We start from the raw sequence: 14,226 nt of genomic DNA, 5'->3' as shown, positions 1-14,226 counted from the left end.
ACAGGATTAAGTAGTGTTCATAGCTCGAAATGCTATACTTTCACCACAAAACTTGTCTAAAAACACCATGTTTGCGTGTTTTTTGCTTAATCTTCGCCTTAAAGCCGAACACATTAAGAAATTCATAAGCTCTTTAAAACAGTTACTTTTGAGAAAAAGTTACTACTCTTTTAATGAATAATTCATTGCTATGCCTTACGAGGTGCATGTGATAATTTAACTACTTCAATTATTTGGTTAGCAACTAAGTCACATTTTATGCAATAATAAAATGAAATTAATTTATTTGTATGTATGTGGTAACATAATTCTTAACAATTAGTAGATGCACAGAACAATTCGCCAGTATGTCGGCATACAAATATTTGAGTAGCGATATTGGAATTTTTATACTATTATACTTCATTAATACATATTACATAGATATAATTAAATAATCTATATATATATAAATGAACGGCTGGACCGATTTGGCTAATTTTGGTCTTGAATTATTTGTGAAAGTCCAGGGAAGGTTTAAAAGGTGAATAAATATGAAAGTGTTCGGAATTAAATAAAACCAACAATTTTGTTTTTCCTTTGATGTGTCCCCGTCGTCCGATATTTGTTTTGTATGGACATATTTTCAACGAGAGAATTTATTGACGCACGGTTTGACAGTTCTGCTGTGAAACAATTTCAATACAACAACAGGAGCATATTTTACGAAATAATTCTTGATGTTATGAAATATTAGTGACAAATTCATAAAAAAACATTATTTTATTTATATAAATACAGAACAACGTCTGTCGGGTCAACTAGTATAATATAAAAGAAACATTAGTTTGTCGGTAACTCTCTCAAATAATAACTTTTAAATACTATTATTTTTGGCTAAAGAATTCTTTTAAACTATAAAAGCATTTATCTATTAGCCACAATTTTAATTTTTTTATGCGTAATTATAGGCATCTCTCTAATATTTTTGGAAGGTGTTTAAATACCATAATACACATAACATTAGCGTTATTTTGATGAAACGCTGTTCTACAGTATGGCACCAGAAGGCGAGTTGGTTCTCTTAATCCTAATATGGAATAGTCCTTTGGTGGTTTAAAAAGTTCACTCACAATGTTTTTTAATGAACATACAAATTTCTAATATATATAGACCAGTAAGCGTTAACAGACGGTGCTTTTTGAATGATGGTCTCCATGATTCTAGAGGACTGAGACATTGTATAAAGCTCTTATACATTTTTTTTGCGCCAGAAACACTTGAAATATTAGTGGAGTTACGCCATAATATTAACCCATACCGTAAATAGATAATAAATTAAATAAATGTAAGCCCTGCCCCATAACATTGCAGTGCCGCTCAGGATTCTTAATAAAATAAATAATTTATTTATTTATAATCGCTTATAAAATGCTCACAGAATACCTTCATTTATTTATGGTGTATGTGGATGATGTAGCTACTGTACTCAATAACTTTTGTATTAATTTACATTTACTTTTTTGACTTACTCGTGTAAGACATTGACTATTTGACGTTTGAATGTGTCTGTTGCATCATTTTACATATTATATTGTAATTTGAAATGATTTGTAAATCAATGTACTCAAATGTAAATCTTTATATAAAAGAGTGGCAATGAGTTTCTTGCTACTTCTTCTCATTAGCTCAACCCTTTACTCAGTAGCGGTAGATTCAATACGATTTTTTTTTGACATTTATAAGTGTCATTTCCGTGACCTACGTGGATGAACATGAATGATTTGATTTGATTTGATTTAAGAAAAAGGCGTCGCTATGGTATCCACCTAGCCCAGCATTAAAAGGTGCAAAGAATGCTTCCACTAGTAAATATAAGATTTAGGGTTGCGAAATTGAGGACCCAAATACTAAGGTCTCGCTATCCATCCGACCAGACGGTAGGCGTTCTGTTCTCATATACTGCAATAGGTACACAGCTCAATTATGGACAGAGTGAGAATTAGAATTGCTGCTGTAATAACAAATAATAAAAAAACAAGATTGCGAATTGCAAAAGTGGCACCCGTGCAAATTAAAACATTCTTTTAGAAAATATAACACAATTTTAAAATTCTTACATAATATTTTTTTTTATGGAATAGGAGGACAAACGAGAGTACGGGTCACCTGGTGTTAAGTGATCACCGCCGCCCACATTCACTTGCAACACCAGAGGAATCACAGGAGTGTTGCCGGCCTTTAGGGAGGTGTACGCGCTTTTTTGAAGGTACACATGTCGTATCATTGTAACATCGCACAAGGAAGCTCATTCCACAGCTTTGTAGGACGTGGAAGAAAGCTCCTTGAAAACCGCACTGTGGAGGACCGCCACACATCCAGATGGTGGTGATGATATCCTAACTTGTGGCGTGTCGTGCGAAGGTGGAAATCAGCGGCAGGAATCAGGTTAAACAGCTCTTCTGAACACTCCCCGTGATAGATTCGGTAGAAGACAAACAATGAAGCGACGTCTCTACGCAACGCCAAGTGATCCAGCCGTTCAGAGAGCACTGAGTCCCCGACAACTCGAGCTGCTCTGCGTTACACGCGGTCAAATGGATCGAGCTGATACTGGGCTGCGCCAGACCAGAGATGACAGCAATATTCCATGTGTAGCCGGACCTGCGCTTTGTAGAGCGCTAGAATGTGGGCCGGCTTGAAGTATTGCCGTGCTCTATTAATGACGCCCAGCTTCTTCGAAACCAATTTGACTTTGCCCTCCAGATGGCCACGGAATTGGCAATCGCTCGTGATTTCGAAACCCAGTATTCCGATACTAGGCGAGGCTTTAAGGGAACTGTTGTCGAAGAGCGATGATACGACAAATGGGGCTTTTTTAGTGATGAACGCGCAAACTTGAGTCTTCTGGGGGTCAAATTGGACAAGGTTCAATTTACCCCATTCCGCGACCTTCTCAGGAGAGGACTCGATGGAAGACACAAGTTTCTCCCGGCACTGGTCGACGATTTCCCGAGAGAGACCTGCACGGCCCATGTATACGGCATCACCAGTGCTGTCGTCTGCATAGCAATGTATGTTGGAGCTGTTCAACATATCATTGATGCAGAAACAGCGTGGGAGATAGCACACAGCCTTGGGGCACTCCAGCGTTCACGGGCTTCGGGTTCGAGCAATAACCGTCGACAACGACCTGTATGCTGCGCCCAGTGAGGTCCACTTGCATAAGCTCTCGTCCAAATGATGGAAGTTTTGAGAGGAGCGCCTTGTGCCATACACGATCAAAGGCCTTCGCTATATCCAGGCTAACTGCCAGGCCTTCTTTCAATAGCCGCCGCCCATCTATGTGTCAGGTATACCAGAAGATCACCTGCCTACCGACCATGGCGAAAACCGTACTGTCGGTCGTTGATCAACTGGTGACCTTCTAGATATACCAAGAGCTGGCAGTTATTTATGCTCTCCATGATCTTCTCTGTCTGTAAGTAAGTAATCTGCTGACTTGTAGTGCCAAACGCGCGCGCAATACAAAGTAAATCCAATTTTTTTGAAGTTTTACTTCTGTAGGCGCGTTATGAAAAAATGATGAGAATGAAATTTTAAGATACGCGCGCATCACTGTAACACAAAAGTAACAGGTTGAAAATCGTTCCTAAAATTTTCTGACGTTTGCGTCATTCGTTATTTTTTTTTTGATTTCTTCGTCCATTATTAGGATAGGCAAAGAGTTGAAACCTATACAGTAATCATTAATTAATAATTAATTTTCAAAGCCATCTTTGCAAGATTTTTACAAAATTGTTCTTTCTAAAAACGTAGAATAGCGCGAGTAATAAATCATTTTATTGATTTTTGCTTCGTTAGGCCAAAGAAGTATAACTTCTTGCGTGCGTACAAAAGTACACACACACTTTTTTTCTCAATACTGTGCGTATAACAGTATAAATGTAAGTTTTATATATCTGTATGTGTGTATATTTATCCTATTGTATGTTAATTTATTGCCCTATGTTTAGTTACAAAAAATATATACCTGTACCCGGAAGAGATCGCTGAGTAAATTGTGACATAATTTTTTTTGCAAAAACTTTTTGATTCATTCAATAATATTATGTTTAGGGGCTCTTAATTTATTGAGGACTAGTTAACCCGACAGACGTTGTTCTGTATTATTATAAATTTGTCAATAATATTTCATAACATCAAGAATTATTTCGTAAAATATGCTCCCTATTGTTGTAATGAAATTGTTTTACAGCAGAACTGTCAAACCGTGCGTCAATAAATTCTCTCTTAGAAAATATGTTCATACAAAACAAATATCGGACGACGGGGGACACATCAAAGGAAAAACAAAATTGTTGTTTTTATTTAATTCCGAACACTTTCATATTTATTCACCTTTTAAACCTTCCCTGGACTTCCACAAATAATTCACGACCAAAATTAGCCAAATGGGGCCAGCCGTTCTCGAGTTTTAGCGAGACTAACGAACAGCAATTCATTTTTATATATATAGATTTTAGTAGATCCTGTAAATAATAATTAGAAGTAATATTTCCAAGAGATTATAATATTACTTTTAACATTTTAGACAAAAGGGCTTAATCCTTATCCCATTGATTTTCTGACTTGATTGTTTCTCGACAGAAATATTTATTTACAATTCTTAAATCTAAAATAGGACTCAGATAATGTTACCTCTTATGCCATATTTTCACAACTCATCACCATGTAAATTAAGCTGTATCAGTTCCCACAGAGGGTCTTTGTTTTTTTCTCGCTCTAGCAATGTAACCTTGCCTTCTTTAATTCCAGGTGAGATAGTTGAATATAATGAAATCGTGGGGCGAAGCGCTGGGGCGGAGCGCGTCCGGCCACTTCTCTCGTGTTGGGCGTCTCCGACGGGCGCTGGTGTTTCTGGGCGTCGTAGCCTGTACGGGGGTAGCCCTGCTCTACTGGAGACAGCAGACTGGAAATGACGCTCATAGACCGCTACATAACTCATATTTGTAAGTTTTCCTCTTTGATCAAATATGTACAAAATTTTAGGTCTTAAAACGTCAGTAGAAATATGTCTACAAACAAAAAGCTCGTTTAAATATCGTAAAGACTCCACTCCTAAGACATAAAAAAGTCAGGGTTTCTTATTTGAAAGAAACATTTATAGCCAAAGTTTTTACAAATTTAACACTACTTGACTTTGATTGTGATTTTTTTATTATGTGATATTAGAAGTGTGTCGCAGATCCTATACTGTTCAATACTCACGTACCCGTTATGTCTTAATACAAGCAGTCTGTAGCAGATCCTATACAGTTCGATATTCACTAACCGGTTATGTCATATTATAAAAAGTACGTAGCAGATTCTCTACTGTTCGATAATCACTTTCCCGTTATGTCATAATACAAGCAGTCCGTAGCAGATCCTATACTGTTCGATACTCACTTTCCCTTTATGTCACAATACAAGCAGTCTGTAGCAGACTCTATACTGTTCGATACTCACTTTCCCGTTATGTCATAATACAAGCAGTCCGTAGCAGATTCTATACTGTTCGATACTCACTTTCCCGTTATGTCATAATACAAGCAGTCTGTAGCAGATCCTATACTGTTCGATACTCACTTTCCCGTTATGTCATAATACAAGTTCGTAAAATATAGGCAGTCGGCGGCAGATCCTATACCTAAACGGACGTTAGGCAATTCATTCAATTAGTTCGATATTCACTAACCGGTTATGTCATATTATAAGAAGTACGTAGCAGATCCTCTACTGTTCGATAATCACTTTCCCGTTATGTCATAATACAAGCAGTCTGTAGCAGATCCTATACTGTTCGATACTCACTTTCCCGTTATGTCACAATACAAGCAGTCTGTAGCAGACTCTATACTGTTCGATACTCACTTTCCCGTTATGTCATAATACAAGCAGTCCGTAGCAGATTCTATACTGTTCGATACTCACTTTCCCGTTATGTCATAATACAGGCAGTCTGTAGCAGATCCTATACTGTTCGATACTCACTTTCCCGTTATGTCATAATACAAGCAGTCCGTAGCAGATTCTATACTGTTCGATACTCACTTTCCCGTTATGTCATAATACAAGCAGTCTGTAGCAGATCCTATACTGTTCGATACTCACTTTCCCGTTATGTCATAATACAAGTTCGTAAAATATAAGCAGTCGGCGGCAGATCCTATACCTAAACGGACGTTAGGCAATTTTGTATATATTAATTGTAATACTCTTATGTTTCAGAGGCGTTGAGCCACAGTGGTCATGGGTTTGTCGAAACGACCGCTGCGAGAGACTGCTCGCTTCCGAGACCTCTATCCTGCAATCCCTGCCCACGTGCAACATGCTCTGCGCGTCCACGCAACTGTGGCCTCAGCCGACCGGGCCGGTTAGCCTTGCCACGGTCGCCGTGCCTGTCCAAGCCGGACAGTTCTCACTACACATCCGCTCCACACCTTCCCGACAAGTTACAGAGCATCTGACGGAAGCATTTGGATTATTCACAAAAGATCTAAAAAGTTTGGAAAAGACAAACTCAATAGTACGACGACCTGATATCGGACCTTCCAGAGATGTCGTAGTTCGTGTGGCAGTAGCTCCGACCGGTAGCGGGGACCCACGAATGCGATTGGACACTAATGAAAGCTACAACCTCACAGTTCGCCCGCGTGGTAACACGCTCCATGTTGATATATCTGCTTTCTCATTTTGCGGTGCTCGGCATGGATTCGAAACACTTTCACAGCTAGTATGGTTGGATCCGTACGCAGGGTCTCTCCTTGCGATCGAAGCGGCAAGCGTCGAAGACTCGCCCAAATACGGATTCCGTGGCGTGCTATTGGACACGGCCAGAAATTTCTTCACTGTTAGCGAAATAATTCGCACAATTGATGCGATGGCTTCGTGTAAACTCAACACATTTCACTGGCACGTAAGTGATTCTCAGTCTTTTCCTTTGAAATTAAACAGCGTACCCCAGCTATCACAGTATGGAGCGTACGGTCCTGGAGCTATTTACACTTCAGAAGATATTACTACAATCGTTAAGCGGGCGAGCCTGAGGGGAATACGCGTCTTGATAGAAATAGACACTCCGGCGCACATTGGCCGAGCGTGGGCTTGGGGACCTTCGGCTGGGTTAGGAAACTTGGCATACTGTATAGAAGTGGAACCATGGAGTGCATACTGCGGTGAGCCGCCATGTGGTCAGCTAAACCCTAGAAACCCTCATGTATACGATATACTTGAGCGAATGTATACAGAGATAATACAACTTACTGGAGTAGACGATATATTTCACCTGGGAGGTGATGAGGTATCCGAACGTTGTTGGACACAACATTTCAACGACACAGACCCCATGGATCTTTGGTTAGATTTCACCCAAAAGGCTTTGAACTCTTTAATACGTGCTAATGGAGGCAAATTGCCAGAGATGACGCTGCTTTGGTCTTCGCGGCTGACACGTTCTCCATATTTGGAAAAACTTGACAAGAAGCACTTTGGGATCCACGTCTGGGGTGCGTCCAGGTGGCCGGAATCACGAGCGGTTTTGGATTCAGGTTTCCGGACAATATTGTCGCACGTCGATGCTTGGTATCTGGACTGTGGATTTGGATCCTGGAGAGACAGCTCTGATGGGCACTGCGGTCCTTACCGTTCGTGGCAGCAAATATATGAACACAGACCTTGGGCTGAAGAGATTCCCGGATTCTCGACTGGGGCTGAGCCTTGGCGAATAGATGGCGGAGAGGTTTGTTTATGGACTGAACAGCTTAGTTCTGGAGGCCTGGATGCGAGGCTGTGGCCCAGAGCTGCCGCTGTTGCCGAGCGCCTGTGGTCGGATCGCATCGAGGGTGCCACAGCTGATGTCTACCTTCGTTTGGACACCCAAAGATCGAGACTATTGAAAAAAGGCGTTGGAGTGATGCCTCTTTGGCCAAGGTGGTGTACCCACAACCCTAACGCCTGTCTCTAAATATAAATTAAATTCAGGATTTTGAACTATTTAAATTGTAGATAGCTCTGTGTTTGTGTGAATGTCTTATAGTTCCAAGTTTTAAGGGTTTTTCACTTTAATTTAGATCCACAGTAGGTACGTATCGTTGTACATATTAATTATAAATAACTTAAAAACTTAGAATTAATATTTATCAAGTAGAAATGAATTTTTAGGATAATTTTATTAGTTAAATGAGGTTGTAGGTTTATGAAGTGAAAATGATAATTACTGCCATTAGAAATGCAAAATATTTCCTTTCGATTTCCTGGTTGTTAGAAAAACAGTGTGTAATTATTACAAGCGTGTTTTGTTGTGGTTTTTCCTATACTTAAATTATATTTATAATAATTCGAATGAAGATAGATTGTAAGCTATTATAGGTTCTACAATGGATTAGGTACTGAATTGAATAACTTAAGAATAATGTTGTTTTTATATAATACTCAGATTTTCTGTAGTTATATTTGTATCCAATTTTCGTTAAGATTTAGTTATTGTTATAAAATAGTTTTATATTATATTTTTAATTCGGACATTTTTTTATAAATCAAGGTATGTTTTTTATGTCCTTTTGTACATTTTTTACGTAAATCGATCGTCGAGGCTATTTACGTACCTCATTTTTTTTGATTTTAAGTATTATTTATTATCGCTTTTTAAGTATAATCAATTACTACAATATATTTAAAAGGATTGAATACTAAAAAAACAATAATTTAATTTAATAAAAATATTTGAATTCATTATTGTCCAAAATCTCTCGACTCTGATCCAAATTACTCCTGCAATTTCTAAAAGTCTACATCAATTTTTTTTTGTCAGGGTTCGATCGAAGCATGTTGAAATATCTAATTCAAATCATTTTCTATATTTCTCTGTCAAGTTATTATTTGATGTAAGTATATATTTACTATAACATTACGGAAAGCCGAGAGACGATTGCAATAATTATTTATCACGTTCGAATACACACCAAATAAGACCTCAACGTACCGGAAGACACAGTGTTGGTAGGCCCCCCACAAGATGGAGCGACATCTGGACCGATCTGGTCAAGATCGCCGGAATACGTTGGATGAGGACAGCGCAGGACCGATTGCATGGAGATCTTTGGGGAAGCCTTTGTCGAGTTTGTACAGTATACCAGTGGGAGGCTCCTGTGCACAGGATGTCTGCTAGATTATGGGTACCACAACGGCGCCTATTTTTGCCGTGAAACAGTAATTCAAATTCAAGATAGGATGTGACATTCCATATTGAAAGTCAAAAAACTACCACCCATTCCAAAATGAATGCCTCAGGCCTGAGAAGAACGGGCGCAACAAACTCAGCGGGCTTTTTTTTTCATCAAAAAATATGTTTACAAAGTAACATTGTACAATTAAACTTATTATTTAATAGCCTGAGGGCGGTCGCTCCATTCCCAATTTGTAATGTCATATTTGTAAACATTACTGTGTTTAGTCTGAAGGGCGCCGTAGCTAGTGAAATTACTGGGTAAATAAGACTTAACATCTTTTGTCTCAAGGTGACGAGCGCAATTGTAGTGCCGCTCAGAGTTTTTGGGCTTTTCAAGAATCCTGAGCGGCACTGCATTGTAATGGGCAATGCATTATTTTGATTAAAAAAAAGCAGTGAACGTCTTCCGGCTGATGATGAGGTTATATATATGCTTTGGAGATTTTTTTTTACAAATTTGTATAGATCGCTGCAGTTAAAAGTATTCGGAGGTTCTATTTGCTGAAATCGAAGTGAAAGTAAATATTTTTAAAGAAATTTCCTTTTTATAAGGGGTTATATTATATTAAGTTGATCAGGTATCCAATGGTTTGAGATTTGGTGATTGTAAATTTTCCCATTTCTCGCACAGTGATTTAAGACTAAAATATTATGTTTTAAGTAATCGTGAATAGGTTTTGTACTGTGTTTAGGTCAAAGATACGTAAGAAATTAAAATTAAGTATTTTTACGTTACTTTTTGCGTAAAAGATACATATTTATTGTTATTTTACTTATTTAAAGTTTCGTGACCTTTGCAGAGCGCTCCCCCTGATAACGTATTCCGAGTGTAACACTCAAATACGTAAGACATTTTTACGTATTTATTTAGCTCTCAGCACTTTATTTAGTGAATGTTGAATAAGACTGAGCTGTCACGCTCGGTTATGTTACGCTCTTTCGGGTAAAATCGGCTCGAATTGCTTAAAGGAGTGCGACAAGTTTTAGCAAAATTTACCAGATTATACACAACAATAATAATTTTTATTTAAAATGTTAGTTAATACTTATGTTACATTTGAAAATCAAAAATAATTGTTGTATTTCGTGTTGTTAACCTCGCCTTAATAAAGTTTTCACTTATTTCATGTTGTTGTGTAAAAATCTCTAAATCTAAAATCACCTTTCTTTAATTATATTGTCTATTAATTAATTATCGGTCGGTAGAGAAATTCTGAAAAGATAATTTTGTTGTGATTAGATAGTTATATTTATTTGGGTAAATGTTATTGTTATAAATGTCGATAACCAGAAATGTGTGCAAGTAGGAATGTAAATTTAACAACTCGTAATAAATTATGAGATTAAATGTATTCACGGGTGATAAATATAATATATCTAAAGTTATCTCTACAATATCCAAACTCTAATGCGATTTATCGTCAGATATGTCAATTATGTAAACAAAGAAATACCATCTCAAAGTCAAAGTCAAATAAACTTTATTCAAATGCCAAATATCTAAAAAAAAACGGAGAGGACAATACAGGAGATGGTCAGATGAACTAAGGACGATAGCAGGCAAGAAAGGCATGGTCTGGGATAGCTTAAGATAGAAAAGAGTGGAAAAAATTGGAAGAGGCCTTTGGCAAAAGACAAACAGGTAGTGAAAAGATAGACAAAAATATTAAAGTCGCTTAAACTAAACGCTTCTGAATCGTCACTATAAATATTTCTTTTAAATTACTGAATTTCCCATATGTTCGGAAAAAATTGAGAACATAAGAAACTCAACGGCCACTCTTTTCAATCAAATAGAGTATTTTACAATGGCTGTAATATACATTATATGAGTCGTGTTTAAATAAAATAAATTATTTCATTGAAATTATAAATATTTAAATGTATAAATATAAATTATCGTGTATTGGATACATCAACCTTTAGAGCTTGAATTATTCATTGTTTGTGATTCATGAAATCTCTATCAAGTAAGGTAAGCAAATTAGTAAATATTTCATTTTGATGAAATGGAGAGTACATACATAATACAGTACCTTGGACAGCATTTTGGACACCTCCAACATTCATTGCTATGCAGACGAGACAGCACTGGTGATGCCGTATACACGGGCCATGCAGGTCTCTCTTGGGAAAACGTCGAGCAGGCCCGGGAGAAACTTGTGTCTTCTATCGAGTCCTCTCTTGAGAAGGTCGCGGAATGGGGAAAATTGAACCTTGTCCAATTTAACCCCCAGAAGACTCAAGTTTGCGCGTTTACCACTAAAAAAACCCCATTTGTCGTATCACCGCTCTTCGACAACACTTCCCTCAAAGCCTCGCCTAGTATCGGAATACTGGGTCTCGAAATCTCGAGCGATTGCCAATTTCGTGGTCATCTGGAAGGCAAAGCCAAATTGGCTTCAAAGAAACTGGGCGTCATTAATAGTGCACGGCAATACTTCAAGCCGGCCCACATTCTAGCGCTCTACAAAGCGCAGGTCCGGCCACACATGGAGTATTGCTGTCATCTCTGGTCTGGCGCACCTCAGTATCAGCTCGATCCATTTGACCGCGTGCAACGCAAAGCAGCTAGAATTGTCGGGGTCCCAGTGCTCTGTGAACGGCTGGATCACTTGGCGTTGCGTAGAGACGTCGCTTCATTGTGTGTCTTCTACCGCATTTATCACGGGGAGTGTTCCGAAGAGCTGTTTAACCTGATTCTTGCCGCCGAATTCCATCTTCGCACGACACGCCACAAGTTAGGATATCATCCTCACCATCTGGATGTGTGGCGGTCCTCCACAGTGCGGTTTTCAAGGACCCTTCTTCCACGTACTACAAAGCTGTGGAATGAGCTTCCTTGTGCGGTGTTTCCGGGACGATACGACATGGGTACCTTCAAAAAAAGCGGGTACACCTTCCTCAAAGGCCGTTAACGCTCCTGTGATTCCTCTGGTGTTGCAAGAGAATGTGGGCGGCGGTGATCACTTAACACCAGGTGACCCGTACGCTCGTTTGTCCTCCTATTCCATAAAAAAAACCTTAATATTTTGATTGTTTTTCTCAAAAACTTATTTTTTTTTTAAATATTGTTGTTTGATGATTTGTTTTTGTTTAAGCTGATGTCCTCGTTGAATATGTTTCTAATAAATAAAATAAGTAAATCATGATACCTACGGTGATGATTACATAATTGCTGTAACAATTTTCAAATAAAAAATTAATCAGCTTAAAAAAATCTCTAATAATTACAATTTTTGGAGTTTACTCTTTAAGAATCGATTTTAATATAAGGCGCCCGCTATGAGATAAATATGGAGAGTAAAACCTACTCATCAAATGGGATAGTAACGTTTTTGGTTTTTTTTCGTGCAATTTCCCGCGCACCTTTCACTTTTCAGTTGTGTGTGTGTGTGTGTGTGTGTGTAGCCAGCATACACAGTATAATGTGTGACAGCTTACGCATGTAGTAATATACCTATTAGGGTGTGCCAAAATATAACTTCGCTGATAGACCTTTTAAAATTGGAATTTTGAGTTCCGCTTTTAACAGGAGTTGTGTTTGGGCATTTTCTAACATATTTTGAGCGTTTAGGATTTAGTTGATTTTTATAGAATTTTTTAACAGGAGTTTTGTTCGGCCGAATTTTGAAATTCTAGCAAAAATGCCTAAACCTAAAAGTACCTGTTCAAAGACAACCGTTCTTGAGGAGTAAACTCCAGTCGTGCGTCGGAGCTGACACACACACTTTTTTTAATTAAAACAATAACCTTGGTTTTATTTAGCGCGTACTTTACGTATTCTTCAAATTCCGTGTGGATTTTCAAACATATATCCCTATTACAACAGTACCTATCTAAAGTTTTAGTTAACGTAGCGGGGTTTTTTACCTACCTAATTATAAATTACATTTTACCTGCCGTGTTTGTGTTTGTTTTTACACAGATAATAAAATTTTATATTTTATCCAAAACATTAAGTAATGTTAAATATAATAAAATACTTAAGGAAAAAGAATCTTGAATATTGATTGGTAGATACACAATTTGTAAAATACCTGTATCTTATTTGCATGGTGTATGTCTGTAAAACTAGCTCAATCTGAACTATTTATATATTAGATAAAGACAATTATTACTACGTGTAACGTTTTTGTATATTTCATGTATCATAGAAAATAGTTTGAATTATTGTGTATTGTGTCTGAATGAATGTAGGAACTATATAAGATATTGCAAAATCTTTTAAATTATTTCCCTGACAGAAAATTAAATATAAATTATAACCCTTCATCTTTTTTGTGCTTATAATAAAAAACGAATTTCTTGTAAGCTTTTAATGCTACGGGGCCATCCATGAATTACGTCACACGTTAAGTAAATTTAAAGTTAAATTTGACAGTGTGACAAGGGGCGGGGAGAGCCGTCCCAAATTTGTGACGTCACATATTTTATTATGACGTCACAATAATAAATAACTACGCACTGCGAGCACTGCACAGTGCTATCACTGTAGAAAAATTAGTTCCGTTATGGTCTGCCAGTATACTGCCGCAGTACCCTAGGGAAATAGGAAATGTATGACTAATAGAGACTTTGCAATTTCTATTATAAGTCTGATATGTAATAAAATAAATATATTTATGATTTCATGTGCAAATAATTAAGAAATACCTTGTTAAATTATTGACTAAAGACAGTAGAATGCAGTTCAATTTTACAGCGTTTGTTGATTCTGTGGACAGTCATGGGCGAGGGAATGATTAGAAATATATTTTATCCACTAGGAGTGCATTGAGAGATTGAGGATTGCATTCCGATTCCGAAGGCCCGGTATTCACCGAAGCAGAGAGGAGCGGAGACGAGAGGAGATGAGCCGCGAAGCTGTCAGGTTATTTCCACCAACGCGGAGAGGTGATGTGAGCTGTGCATAGCGGAGATGTGAGCTGTGAGAGATCGAAATCAGTCAAGTGATGTCTAGATCAAATAACTCT

General features: G+C 37.7%; 1 protein-coding gene across 2 annotated transcripts in view; it reads left to right on the top strand.

Moving 5' to 3' along the window:
- Positions 1 to 9,993, top strand: part of LOC126977939 (probable beta-hexosaminidase fdl) — a 174,348-nt gene extending 164,355 nt beyond the window's left edge. For both annotated transcript variants that reach the window (XM_050826636.1, XM_050826635.1), the window contains 2 exons: positions 4,798 to 4,991; positions 6,253 to 9,993. In XM_050826636.1, the coding sequence (XP_050682593.1) occupies positions 4,816 to 4,991; positions 6,253 to 7,987 (1,911 nt within the window). In that variant the 5' untranslated portion in view covers positions 4,798 to 4,815 and the 3' untranslated portion in view covers positions 7,988 to 9,993. The remainder of the gene's footprint in view (positions 1 to 4,797; positions 4,992 to 6,252) is intronic.
- The last annotated feature ends 4,233 nt before the right edge of the window (positions 9,994 to 14,226 follow it).

This window comes from Leptidea sinapis, chromosome 46 (genome assembly GCF_905404315.1).
Source record: "Leptidea sinapis chromosome 46, ilLepSina1.1, whole genome shotgun sequence".
Taxonomy (NCBI): Eukaryota; Metazoa; Arthropoda; class Insecta; order Lepidoptera; family Pieridae; genus Leptidea; species Leptidea sinapis.
Note: the sequence above shows the minus strand (reverse complement) of the source record. Positions and strands in the feature narration are given on the sequence as shown.